General features: G+C 45.4%; 1 protein-coding gene across 3 annotated transcripts in view; it reads right to left on the reverse strand.

Annotated features, from left to right (window-relative positions):
- Positions 1-622: 622 nt before the first annotated feature.
- Positions 623-13,462, reverse strand: part of mib2 (MIB E3 ubiquitin protein ligase 2) — a 43,455-nt gene continuing 30,615 nt past the window's right edge. For all 3 annotated transcript variants that reach the window (XM_030117925.1, XM_030117924.1, XM_030117926.1), the window contains 6 exons: positions 8,191-8,317; positions 7,840-8,100; positions 4,513-4,691; positions 4,223-4,416; positions 4,051-4,116; positions 623-3,700 (listed from right to left, as the gene is read on the reverse strand). In XM_030117925.1, the coding sequence (XP_029973785.1) occupies positions 3,459-3,700; positions 4,051-4,116; positions 4,223-4,416; positions 4,513-4,691; positions 7,840-8,100; positions 8,191-8,317 (1,069 nt within the window). In that variant the 3' untranslated portion in view covers positions 623-3,458. The remainder of the gene's footprint in view (positions 3,701-4,050; positions 4,117-4,222; positions 4,417-4,512; positions 4,692-7,839; positions 8,101-8,190; positions 8,318-13,462) is intronic.

Below are 13,462 nucleotides of genomic sequence, written 5' to 3' on the forward strand. Positions count from 1 at the left end.
AAGTCTTCATAAAGTTTCAGTATTTCTACACATGGCTCTGACACAGAGTCGCCTGCACATACAGTTTGACCACTGTGAGTAAAAATAATTATTTAAATTTAGAAAAAAAAAAAGTATAATGAGAATGTTGGTTTTCAGATTAGGATTAGGAATTTGACATTGACTGGTTCAGTTCCCACAGCCAGTCATCACCGTGTGCCTCTGAGCAAACGCCTCTCGTCCCATCTGCTTCCCGGACGCTGTCGTGGCTGCTCACCGCTCCTCCTAATAGGATGGCTCAAATCAGGAGAATTAAAGATCAGCGTTGGCGTGGAGGCTGGAGCGGCAGACGTGGGATCGGGAAATGAGCAGGACATTTGACCCGTCAGCTCCTCTGAGCTCCGTCAGGTGACTGACTGAACGCTGCATCCGAGAAACAGGTTGGGAGGATGTAGAAATGGCAATTAATAAAATATTGTGACGAATCAGGAGGGTCTAGTGGTGATGCACATCGGTGATCCCGACGTGACCCAATGTGGATGTCGGCGAAAGAGCAGGAGCAGAATGCCAAAAATCAGCAAAATCTTCATCGATGAAGATGTTTCCACTATGTTAAAACACAAATAATTGAAACTCAGGACTTCACTTTGTCCTTAGAAAACAGTTCCATATTTATTGCAAAATATTTTTGTACAGAATACAACTGAAAAAACATCAACAGAGGAGGAATGGACAGTAAGGCCAACATTAGAACTCCAAGAGCTGAACTGTACAAACACCAACAGTAACGTTTGCTGCTTTATTAGTATTTTATACATAAATTGTTTCCCCCATTTCACAGCAACTTCCTCGACGGGGAGAGAAACCGAAAACAAAATAAAACAAACCAAAAAAAAAACAAAAAAAAAAAAAAACAAACGCAAACATCTTCCCCATGTTTTTCTAAAACATTATTGCCTTTGCCAGGTAAATCCATCAACTTAGAAGACCGATGCTTGAATGCTGTATTTTCTGTAAGAAACGTGTCCCTTGATTGATGTCTCACAAAATATAAATATATATACTTGTAAAAAGCTCCAAACTATATGGGACAGACGGTATTTTGGAAGTGGGTGTAAGTCTCCACCTTTCCATTGAGAACACGAGGAGGCTCAGAGCACTACTGCTGACGTTAGAAGGCTAACACCATTAGCGCAAATGCTAATACCAGTAACTGTGCTGAGATAATACTTCTGGATCAGTGACTAAAGAAAAAAAAAAAATTAAGTCTGCTTTGAGTTTACTTCTCTCTGCTGGAATAATTGCACCCTCCCATGAGCTCGGAGGGGTTTAGCATAGTGCGTCTAGGTAACTGGGGGCGTGCATGCCCATGCACATCCTCATGCGATTTGGCACTGATGTAAAAGTTCTTCCCTCAAAGTAAACCCCACGGTACATCTTTGTTTCCTTCAGCTCTTTTTTTTTTCTCTCTCTCTTTTTTTTTTCTTTACACATTAAAAAAAAGGCAGAGTGAGACAGGATACACCCCCCGAAACATTCAAATGTACATCTTTAACATTGGCTCTCCCAAAATCTGGGATATGATGAAGACAAAAAACACTTCCTGTCTCCTTTGTTATATAAAATAAAAATTAAATTAGGATTAAAATAGATACAATTTTTTTTTTCTCATATGCATAAGCCCTTCAAGAAAACACACCGAAACATTGAAAAGGAATGAAGATGATGTACAATCCAGACCTCCAGAGGAGAAAGACGAGGGAAGGAGGAGGAGGAGGAGGGGTGCTGTTCAGATATGAGCGGACCAGGAAGTCGACATGGAGCTACAGACACAACACAGCAACACCGTGTTTTTGCCCTTCTGATTCTACATCTTACAATACATCTGGTGGGTAACATGAAAAATCCCCCTTGCAGAGTGTCGGGGTCTCAGCGGCGTGACGCCGGGCGCTATTGTCCAGCTTCAGCAGTAAAAACAGATGCTGTTTCCATCGTCGCTTCGTGTTAATATTCTATGAAAACACCGATCAGACGATCGAGACCTCTCATCGAAAACATGACGTGATACTGAGTCGCTGATTCGGTCTGTGTTGTCCAGACGTGCTTTTTGCCCACGTTACACTCAGATATGAAGGTGACTGGTGCTTCTGGGAGGATCGGAGGATTTTTCTGAGTCTACTTTTAGTGAAATGTCAGGTTTGTTCCAGAATCCCCTCTGCAAACAGACTTTCACTAATAAGTCTGATTTTTTTCAAGGTTAATAAACCTCATTCTTAGTCAATATGCTCAAGTTTATGACTGCATCTGAACAACCTTTTCCCTCAGGGAACCGTCCACCAAAGTGATCTGATACAATGTTCTCTATAGTGCTGAGTGTGTGTGTGTGTGTGTGTGTGTGTGTGTGTGTGTGTGTGTGTGTGTGTGTGTGTGTGTAGGGGAGCTCTTCTAGCCTGTATGGATATCCCAAGTGCTTTCAAATGATTTGATACCCTGAGTAGAGGACATAGGCTTGTGGGGTGAATTTCAGTAGAAACCAAAAACGTTTTTTTTGCCAAGCAAAACACCAACTGAAAAGGACATTACTAAGTAACACCACCTTTCACGCATAAATAAAAAAAACCTGTACTCTGAGGTACATTTAAAAACCACAAATGTAACCAGAGGAACATAAAACGACGACTACAAATCACCCATGACAACACAGTCATTTTCAGCTTTACAATATGCATATATTCATGCATATATAGTGAGTATTTCCCCTTGCATACAGACAAGTGGTTGGGGACTATATAGAGAGCCTTTAGTTATACCAACTCCCTCTGCAGAGACTAACACTGATTATTAAGAGATTGATACGAATGAGAGCAAACAGAATTCACAGGACAGGCTGAGGAGCAAAGAAGACGAGAACTGATTTCTGTGCAGCCTTTGTAAACAGAAGAGGCCAGAAAGCCAGAGAGGATGATGGGTAACAGACATCCACTTAAAGCAGCAAAGATAGGACAGATTACAAGAGGCGGCTGGCTGGCTGGCGGGCTGGCTGAGGCTCAGACATAGAAGAGGCCTCAGAGGAGAGAGGAGAGAGGTGGGGATGGGGGGGGGGGGGGGGGTTTCCTCCCAGCCTATCAATCAGAGAATTTGAAATGTCAGAATGGCCTCACGACTTTGCCTCGTCCGGTTCCAGGCGAGTAAACGTCAGTTCTGGTGCTTAAAATGAAATCAGAGTGACCGACATGTTTCTGTCTGTGCTGCTCAAACATGGAAAATACTCAGAACGTAACAGTGAACTCTCAGCGACGGGACACGGCGTCTTACAGCAAAGCAACCGAGGGGGGGGGGGGGGGGGGTGACAGTTCCATCCCGGGGGCGTGAATGGGCGCGAGGGGCAGGTGGAGGCCGCGCCTCTCTCCGTCCCGGCAGCCCCCGCCCCGTCCCACATCCTCTTTGGGTGGTGAAGAGCTGAGAGGAGCGGGAGCGGCTCAGACGAACAGCTGGATGCGCTCCCGGATGGTCTGCCTGCAGATGGGGCAGGTCTTGAGCGCGGCGCTGCAGTCGATGCAGGAGGCGTGTCCGCACTGGAAGACCAGCTTGATGTGGTTGTCGATGCAGATGGGGCAGGTGATCCGCTCCTCCATCTGGCGGTAGCGCGACTGCAGCTGCTCCAGGAGGTTGTGCTGCTCCGAGTTCTCGGTGCCGGGGCTGCAGTCCACCTCCGTTTGGTCTGCGGGGGAGGGGGGGGGGGGGGGGGGGGGGGGGGGGGGGGGGGGAGAGGGGGTCAGCGGGAATATTTTCAGTCAAGTCAAGTGGTTTTTATGCAAGCAGGGCAGCCTGATGTAAGATGAGATCGTCCCGCTGATTCACTCTGCTACTGACTATAAGATCCTGCGCTTCTGCGGATAAACATGAATACATGGCGACCAGCTGAGACACAGGGACTTCATTCTCACATGATCTGCAGTTATTGTAAATCTATATCTCAATAGCAGCAGAAGAAACAAAACACGGATTTATGGGAAAGCCTTGGGCTTCTCTTCAAACAGTTTTGTTATAAAACGCCATAATCCTTCTTACCTTGCCTAATTTTCTTGGTGATTGTGACCTGGCATTTGATGCATTTCTTCATCCGATGGGCACATTCTGGTCGGACAGGAAGCGAGAACTCAATTTTTCGCAAACAAAATGGGCCTTCCAATGATTCAGTTTAATAAACGGTAATAGTTATGAATGTGTTGTCTCCACCGACCTTCACAGGCCACGCTGTGCTGGCAGGGGCAGAAGAGCACCAGCAGAGCCAGTTCGGAGCAGATGAGGCATTCGCTGGGCCCGGGCGGCGTGGGAAGAACCAGGTTGGTCATGGTGTTGGGCGTCGTGTGGACCCGCCGGAGGCTGGCGCTGCTCAGGCCCTGTCCACACGTGATGGCCTGCAGACGCTGCAACCTGAGAGGCAACGCGCAGCTTTCACAATACAATCTGAAGCAAATCCTTTCTTAAAAACCGAAAGAAAAAAAAAACTACAAGACTTCATCTGTCTACCTGTGTTTTTCCGAGAAGCTCTTGATGAGCTGCAGCATGGTGCTGTCTGCCACCAGGTCCAGAGGACTCTTGCCCTTGTGGTTGGCGTAGTTGATGTCGGCTCCTTCCTGCGCCAGAAAACAGGCGATGGCTGTGCCGACGCTCAGCTCCGTGCTTCCCAGAAGACCGGAAGAGTTCAGCTGTGTGTCCACACGATGACGATTGAAAGAAGGGAGGAAGAAGACAGGAGAGAAAAAGTTAGAACTCCTGATTTACAACACACTGACGTCCAAGTATACACACACACACATTTCTCATCATTTCAATACTTGAAAGTGAAGAGAAAAAACTGTGTGCTCCAGCTAAGGTCAATAAATAAACCCACATCTAGTGTGTGTACGTGTGTGTTTGCAGGGGCTCCGAGTGTAGAGTGGAGCTGCAGTGTTTTCGGTCATGAGGACTGAAAAGGACATTCTTCATTGGTGCAGTGGTATCGACTGATCAATAGCAGTTAGGGCGCTTGTATAAAAAGTGGCTCACAGGAAAGGCTCAAGGTCTCCCGATGAAGGCCACTGAACTAAAACTCATCATATAACTGCATTCAGTCTAAAAACAAACAAACAAAAACCCAGCAGAAAGATGGAACGACGCGCTCTTCCATTAGCATTCTGTACGGCTGCAGCTTCAGTGCCTGATGAACACATCCCGCGCTGAGCCCTTTAACGGTGCTCTGATCAATATCTGCTTTGATTACTGTGATGCTAGGCGACCGCGTGAAGTGTTGCTTGTCGTGGTTTTTGAAGATTAGCACCCATGTATAGATTTTTCTTCAGCTTTACAGTGATTTCTGTGTCTTGCAGCTCACTGTCTTGGTTGTACAGTCTGCAGCTTTAAATGTTAAGATTCCGGCCGGCCGTCAATCCTCTGCAGGGTAAAAACCCTCAGATTACAGACAATGGCTGTAAATCCTGTTTCAAACTAGTTTGATGTTGTGTTTGTTGTCGTCAGCAACAACAGTTGCCTCGAAACTCATGACTGCCGATCTGTCAAGTTTCCATACGACTTGCTCTAGTCCGACACAAAAGAAAACATGGAATCAGTCTACAGGCAGCTGGAGGGTGAAGAAGCTCCTGCGGGGTGGAAAACAGCCTTGGCCTCAGCGGGAACCAGACCGAGGAGCTTAATCCTGGATTTCAGGAAGAAAGCTCCCCCTCTGCACCCCCGTGGATTAAACAGACTGAGATGGAGCGTGTCGCCTGCATCAAGTCTCCGGGCCGGCACGTCACCAACAACCCGAGCTGGACTGAAAACACGTCGGCCACCTGTCGAGGAGGCGCAGCGGCGCCTCCGTTTCACCAGGTCACCGAGAAAAGCCGGCCGGAGCCCTTTTCCTCGTGTCTAAAGAGGTCCGGTGGAGAGAGAGAGACGCTGTGATGAGGGTGAACGTCACAGAAAAAGGAGAGCAGGGCGTTCGACAGAGCTGCGAAAACCCACAGAGAGGGGAGCGGGAACACGATTCACCTCCACGGATAATCTGCTCACACAGTCTTCTCTCTTCATTTGGAAAGGCTCCAGACACAAACTCACACACCACTGACCAGAAGCCAACGGAACAGGCGCATAATTAACAGCTCCATGACTGCCCACATCTATTAGCCTGCCCAGCCCAGCAATTTCCCAGATCTCCAGGATCGTCCATCTTTCACACATGTGGTCAGCTGCGGGATAGTTGGGGGAGCGGCATCCAGAATTGATTTATTAAGCCCACAAACACAGAGCTTGAAAATGATTCCTGAACTGTTTGAACCCTCCGTCCAACACAGCAATCCGAGCAAAATGCTCAACGCAGCTCCTTCACTCCATCGTTGCCACCAACTGATAAACAGAAGCACGTCAGAGGGAAGAAACTGATTCACTCAAGATAAATGCTGCTTCAGAACTGAATGCATCATCTAACGGCTTGACGAGGTGAACCTGTGTGTCAGTGTTGTGCTGGCAGCTCGTTCCAAGTGGCAAACGAAACATGAATAATACAGTTTCATGTGACTAAACAGCGGGGATTTTTCTAAAAGCTAAACGCGCTCCTCTGACGGCTGCATTCCTGCTGCAGTGATGTTACTGGTGAGACTGGTGCCTCTGAAGATGAACAGCATCGCGGGGCTTCTTTTGGATTCTTGGATTAACAGACGCCGCTCCTGTCCAAGTTTTTTGACATCTTGATGAAGCCGTCCTCTCAGGGTAGAAGTGACTTGGTGTGTTTACGCCGTTCGCCAAAATTTATCACAGACGTCTTAACTGGAGCGCCATCTTTGCCAAACCTGTAGTGCGACATTAAATGGACCCTCTTCAACTCCTCTCCTCCTCCACTGTCTCACTTTCAGCCTCTAACCTGTTCATTTTCAAACTATTGTTTAAGATGAGAAGGCAGGGTAGTCTTCATTTCTCAGAGGAGAAATCCTAAATGCTGAAGGTTAGCAGCTCTAATTAATGTAGCTTTTAATCCAGTTAATACTTGTTTTTTTCCCCTTAAAAACCTAAACACCTGCTTTAATTTATACCGTTTAAAACCGCTTTAGCCCTCTGCTACTTAATGACTCTCTCCTCAGCTAACCTCGCTATCTCGCCAGTTTACACAATAAACTAAAGTCCTTTCTCCTCAGCTAACTCTGGCCCAATAAAGCCGTGCCACCTGCTGCACGTTTCTCCCTCCTCTTACCTTTTATCCCGTTTAGCAGGTGAAGGACACACACTCCCTCGGCCTGGAATAACCTCCAAGATCATGGCTACAGTTTTCTTCACTTTCTTGGAGTAACCCAAATAAATGCTTTCATGAGGACTGGTTTTAAACATTATTTAATTCAAGAATACTGTTAATATTTTGATATACAGTATAAATAATTCATCCTAAATTTACATAATTCATGATCTGAAAGAGTCAATGTCAGGATTTGCAGAACTGCAGGGTTGGCAAATACACTCACATAATTTATTTAAAGGGATTAAAGATAGTTGTGTAGATTTTGGTAAAACTGCAGACTGAACTTAGTAAGTAGAAGTGTGATACGATGTTTGTCAGTGTGAACACACCAGTCTAATCAGTAGCAATGACGCACATCATGATTCGAATGCATCGTATTGTTTTATCGGGAACTGAAGTAAAATCTGAATTAAAAAAAAAAGTCTCTCCCAAATATGTCAATTTCTGAATCTTCAGCAGTCATAACTGTTACCAGCAGATGGTTTTATGGATTTACAGTAACTATGATTTGTTTTAACCTCCGGGGAGCAGAAAGTACAGAAATATCTGCACGGTGGAAAACAAACCCCCCCTCTTCTCTTGACTCTTACCCTGCAGTAGAGCGACGTGGAGGAGCAGCCCTCGCTGCTCTCCTCCGTGCTGCTGGTTCCCACGGCGGGGCTGAGCACCACGTTGGCCAGCTGCGGACGGAGCAGGGCGACGTGCATGGCCGTGTCGCCGTCCTCGTCCTCCATGTTGACGTCGGCGCCCTCGGCCACCAGCAGCTGCACCAGGTCGGTGTGGCCCTGCGTGACGGCCAGCTGCAGCGGCGTCTGGTTGCGGTTGTTGCGGATGTTGATGTCGCAGCGTCCCTGTGGAAGAAGAGGAGGAAACAGCCGCTTACATGATGTTGATTTGAAATCAGTAAAAGTCGGCGGGGGGTCGCCTTGTTCTGCTCTCACCTCCTTGATGAGGATCTCGGCGACGTCCCTGTGGTTGTTGAGAGCAGCCAGATGCAGCGCCGAAAAGCCGTCCTCCTTCTTAACGTCCACCAGCTGCCGCGCTCGCGCCAGGATCTTCTCTGTGGCCCTGCAGCCGGGACAAACAACACAGGTCAAACAACAAAAAACATTTCCTACTCTTAGTTACACCACCTGATGAATGTATTTATCCCAAAAAAGATGAAAAATGATGAAAAACATCAACACTGTGCACAGAAAACAAGAGTAAGTATCAGTAACTGTTGCTACAATCTAAAGTTTTAGTGAGTCATGATTGTGAACAGCAACACTCTAGAACATAAAGGCAATCTTTAAGGAAATAAAGTCCATTTAGACACCTTTTGAAGTGGAAATGATGAAACGTGTAATTTTGCTCAGGTTTACCCCAATTTGAATGAACTCATTGCATTGACTGCTTTGAATTCAACGGTTGTATTGGAGTCTTTAGTATAAAACACCATCAAATTATCATTTTACACGTATTTCAGTGGAATTCTGTTTTGAAGTGACAATATTTAGTCATTAAATGTGACAGCTTTAATACTCACTAATCAGCAAGTAGTAAATATTTTCAAAGCTTATGTCTTAAGCCTATAATTCTATTCACAAATGTGTACAAACAGTGACAGTGTGATGGGAGCAGCAAAGACGACGTGACATACAGACAGCGGGAAGCTCTCAGAATAGGAGGCTAATATTATCCCGCGCCTCAGCGTTTTGACTCGAGCTTGGACAGAGACCCAGCTTCTGACGAGCTAATCTGACAGGAACAACGCCTTCACGGTCGCTCTCAAACCAGCGTGCAACAACGGATCACAAACACCGCAATCAGCACCTCGACGCCACTCGATTCCCCCAAGGTCACGCAACCTGAACCAGGCTCATCTGTCGGTTCACTGTGGACGCGCAGGAGCAGAAGTGTCGATTTTTAGGAAGTTTTAGCGTTTCCTGCAGCATGGCCGATGCTGCAGTGGAAGGCTGGGCCGCACTGTCGTGTCGTCCTCTGCTCTGGAGCTGAGTCTGCTTTATGACGTGTGAAATTGAAGCCGACAGCCACAGCGAGCGCCCAGGAAGACGACGTGTCACCGCAGAGGCGCCGGTGTGACGTGAACCAAACTTTCTCTGGATGTTAGGTCACTTCTGATGCTGGATCTGCTGATGATAATCACGGTGATAGATGAAGCTGCTGCCTGTCCTTAGAGGAGCCAATTATTAAAATGACGCAGATACATGGACCGCACAAAAGAGACGATTACTGTTTCCAAAACAGATCCGGACTAATGGCTCTATTGCTGTATAAGAAAACTCTATCAGAACGAGAATGAACAACACAGAACAGAAGCAATAAACATATTTTTGGAAGGAACATGAAAAAAAAATTAACCAGAGTATTTAGATGTGTTATTCTTCAAGCGATCACAAAATTTTAATTTTTTAAACTGTATCCACATTGAGTGAGTATAAATGCTGCATGTATGTTCTTACTACATCTCTGTATTACGGTTAAAGAAGCACTTGAATGCACAAGAAGGTACATTTGAATGGGTGGGTTCAGTCGCGTCGTGGTTCACTCTCTGTGCATGTGAGGCTCTGAAATGTGACTGACTTTCAGATCCAGTGTCTCAAAACAACAATAAATAAAATCCTATCGAACGGCTTTTGATTTGAAACAGAGGGACATTTCAGATGAAACGTCGTTACTCACAATGTGACAGGGGTGAGAATATGAGGTTAAGCCAATTAGTCATCACTAATCGAATCATATATTTGTAACAGATATGACTCGACCAGCGGCTGAGTAAGTTCCAACAGAGTCAGGATTTACATCACGATGACCTTATCAGTGCTGAATCTCATCACATGCAGTGTGTGAGAGGACACTTTCAATCACAAATGCGCAAAATGAATCCAGTTTCTAGTACAAATCACAAGTGTCACGGCCGACCAGCGTCGTCCTTGGCACTTCATTGATTAGCTGCACAGCGATCAGTCAGTGCTGTCCCAGATTAGCCGACATACCGACACAGACTACAAGAAAAATGAAAGATCACAAAAACAGACATTGCCGTTCCACACCAGAAGTGGAGCTTCAGCTATTATTTCCAACAGCATAAAGGAGCCGTTTCAATGCAGCTTTGATTATTACAACTGCCGCCGCTGACCGGCTCATTAGCAGCCGACTGCTGATCCACCGCGATGACATTACTGAAGCCTGAACTGCCGAGAGCACGAGCCGCTGTGCTACATGTGCAGCCGAACATTACAGCGAACGGCCTGCGTCTTTTAAAGGATGTGGGACATTACGCTGGAGGTCACTGGCACCTGCAATGCAGCTCTATATGTGTGTGTCCGCACGTGTGTGACTGATGGCCGCACACGTCTCGGCTCCGAAATCACTCTCACGGTTTTCAGGTGGCCGTGTCAGCAGTGTCACCTCTGTGGCCACTGCGCCTTCGACGCGCTGCGTTATTTCCATAATCGTTACTCCTGTGTGTTCATGAATATTCAGGCGTGAGCTGGCGTTTTGAGGCGGTTTTTCGCAAGCTTGTCCCCGTGCACAACAACCAGAGGGCATCTCAGACTCACTCCTAATGACTCTCCCGGGGAGTGAAGTCAACATTCGGTTATTTTTAGGGGCTTTCCATCATGTTTGTTTGTAACGCGCTTCTTAATCAGGCTTCATAAAAGAATGAGGATACATGATAGAGTACTATTCCTCGAATTTAGAGAACAGAGCTGAGAGTGAAGAAAATATAGGAGTAAATAAGGAACGCAAGGGATCTGAGTAATGCGGAGAAAATGTTGAAGATGCAAACTTATAAAAAAAAAAAAAAGGAAATAAAATCCTCTTAACTGTTTTCTTTTAAAGTAAACACATTAACCCTCCTGTGCGTCCATCGCTCTCCTCTGCCTGATGAAATCTGGCCCGCTGCCCTGTTTCTTCTCTTTCCCAGGACTGTTTGTGAACATGGCCTCTAGCCCTCTTTTTCCATTTCCTCACAATAAATAAATACCCTAATAAACAAAACATTCTTGTGTTTCTGTCACACAAGCAAAGTCACAACGGCTCTCCGGAGCGCCTTAGATAGTTTTAACTGTTCAAGATGTGAACAGCGAGACGGCAATCAAATAATCAAGCAAAGGAGGAGTTACAGTCAGAAATACTGAAGGCTGTTTAAGAAACAAACCCAAACAAACCCAAATAAGAACAACGTTAAACCTGTTTGTTAAATCCACAAAGTATCGCATTTAATGCGCAGATCGTCCAACTGCATGTTAAAATTTGCATTTACAAACTGCAGAAACGTGGAGAAATACTTTCTGTGCTGCACGGCTGTATCAGTGCGCTGTAGACCAGCGGGTGATATACGAATGCAGAGGCGAACGGAGCTGATCCTGAGCACTGTAAATCCTGTGTTTCTGCTTCTGCTGCAGCGCCTGATGTCACGTTGAATGAATGCCGTCGAGTCCAGCCTAAACTCCCAGAACGGCACATATGACACTCGCCAGAACAGATCGGACATTTATTAAACGGCCTCCGCTCTCGTTCCTTTTCCACGCTCGCTCACGGCCTGTCGGTCGTCTCCTGTTTCTCCTGCCCAGCCGACATCTGTCAGGTCTGGACGGTGATCACGATTTAAACATGATTTCTTGGTCTGGAGGTCACCTCTTATGAGGAACAAATACATGATCGTTTTCCACTCGCTACATGTCAAACAGACTAGCATAAACAGATGGTTCTTACATTCTGTGCAGAAATAAGCAGAAGGTCATTAATGACCAGACCAGAGACTTGAAGCTTCGAATGATAAATTTCCAGGATATTATAAATCAAATTACATAAGATAAACTTTAAAAGTCTTTAATTGGAAACCTTGAATGAAGTGGCATTGCCTCAGGGAAGAAATTTATGGTGATGCTGGTGTTTTTCATTCCGACTTCCTGTCTCTCATGGCACCTCTTTAAAAAGAGACAGACAACTTTCCATTACACACTTTCGTTATAATTTGGGAAAGAGAGTTCATTTGAGTTCATAAAAACACCCAAAGAGAGAGAGAGAGAAAAAAAAAGGAGAGTCGTACACTAAAGAAAACATCAGCTTTTAAAGAGGAAACATTGATATTTCATGGAAATATATGAGTCGTTAATCTATCCCCTCGTATATTCTTGTAGCACAGAAAAAAAAGTTGAGTTATGGCTGGCTGAAACGTTATCACGGTGGGAGCGCTCGTTTATCTCCTGCGTGTCTGCCGGCCTGTCTGCTGCCTGATTAAGAACAGTCAGTGTCACGCGGCCATAAACAAAAACAGACCGAACACAATGCGGTGTTTGGTGACAGGTGTAACTGGGCCAGCTTTGATATTTGGCACTAAACAGATTGGAGTTGAGTAAAATGGCTGATGGTGATCTTTCACCTGTCTTCTGATTGGTCGAAGTATTTGTCCATGTGAAAGATAAAAACATTCTGACCTATTATAACAACAATTAGGTCAAATACTTAAAATTTTAACACAAAGTAAATAAAATATTACTGTTACACAGCAGGGAGATAGTGAAATAAGCCATGAAAGCTTCAACAGTTGCTGTGTTCAGCAAGTTTTTCCTGGGGAAAAAAAAAAAAAAAAAATCTGGCATAGTGTTCAGTGTTTGTTTGGATGCCTGCGATTTTTGTCCACTCATGAATCTGAAACCTGCATTGCTGAAAAAAAAAACAAAAAAACCAAAAAAATGACAACAGTGGATGTGGTCTGGGAAAAAATGTGGAGGACAAACACATGTAGAGGAATGCAATGCAAATTTAGATGTTGCATTTTTGCCTGATATCGACTGCCTGCTGACAACAGCAGAAGCTGTGTGGGAGATGATGAGCTGTGTTTCTGTAACAGATAGCGTTGAGAGTCGACCTTTGAATCCTCATTTGAACCCACATGTGAGATTCACACTCTCGCACAAACATCACTTCCAGTGCTCACATCAGATACGAGCGTTTAAACCACCCGGACGCCGTGAACAACCGAGCAGGCTGAGAGGAATGGAAGTGACACTCATGACAGAGACTGGATTTGTTCCGTTTCCTTTTTTAAATTGCATTTCTCAATATCACCACATTACGCACAAGCTAATTATGTTCAGGCCCATGCACAATGTTTCATAATCTGCAGACCGCATGGAGCTAACTTTGCAAAAAATAGACGTAGTTCCTTTAAAAATACAGAGATCACTTCCTACTTTT

Source organism: Salarias fasciatus, chromosome 20 (genome assembly GCF_902148845.1).
Source record: "Salarias fasciatus chromosome 20, fSalaFa1.1, whole genome shotgun sequence".
Lineage (NCBI taxonomy): Eukaryota > Metazoa > Chordata > Actinopteri > Blenniiformes > Blenniidae > Salarias > Salarias fasciatus.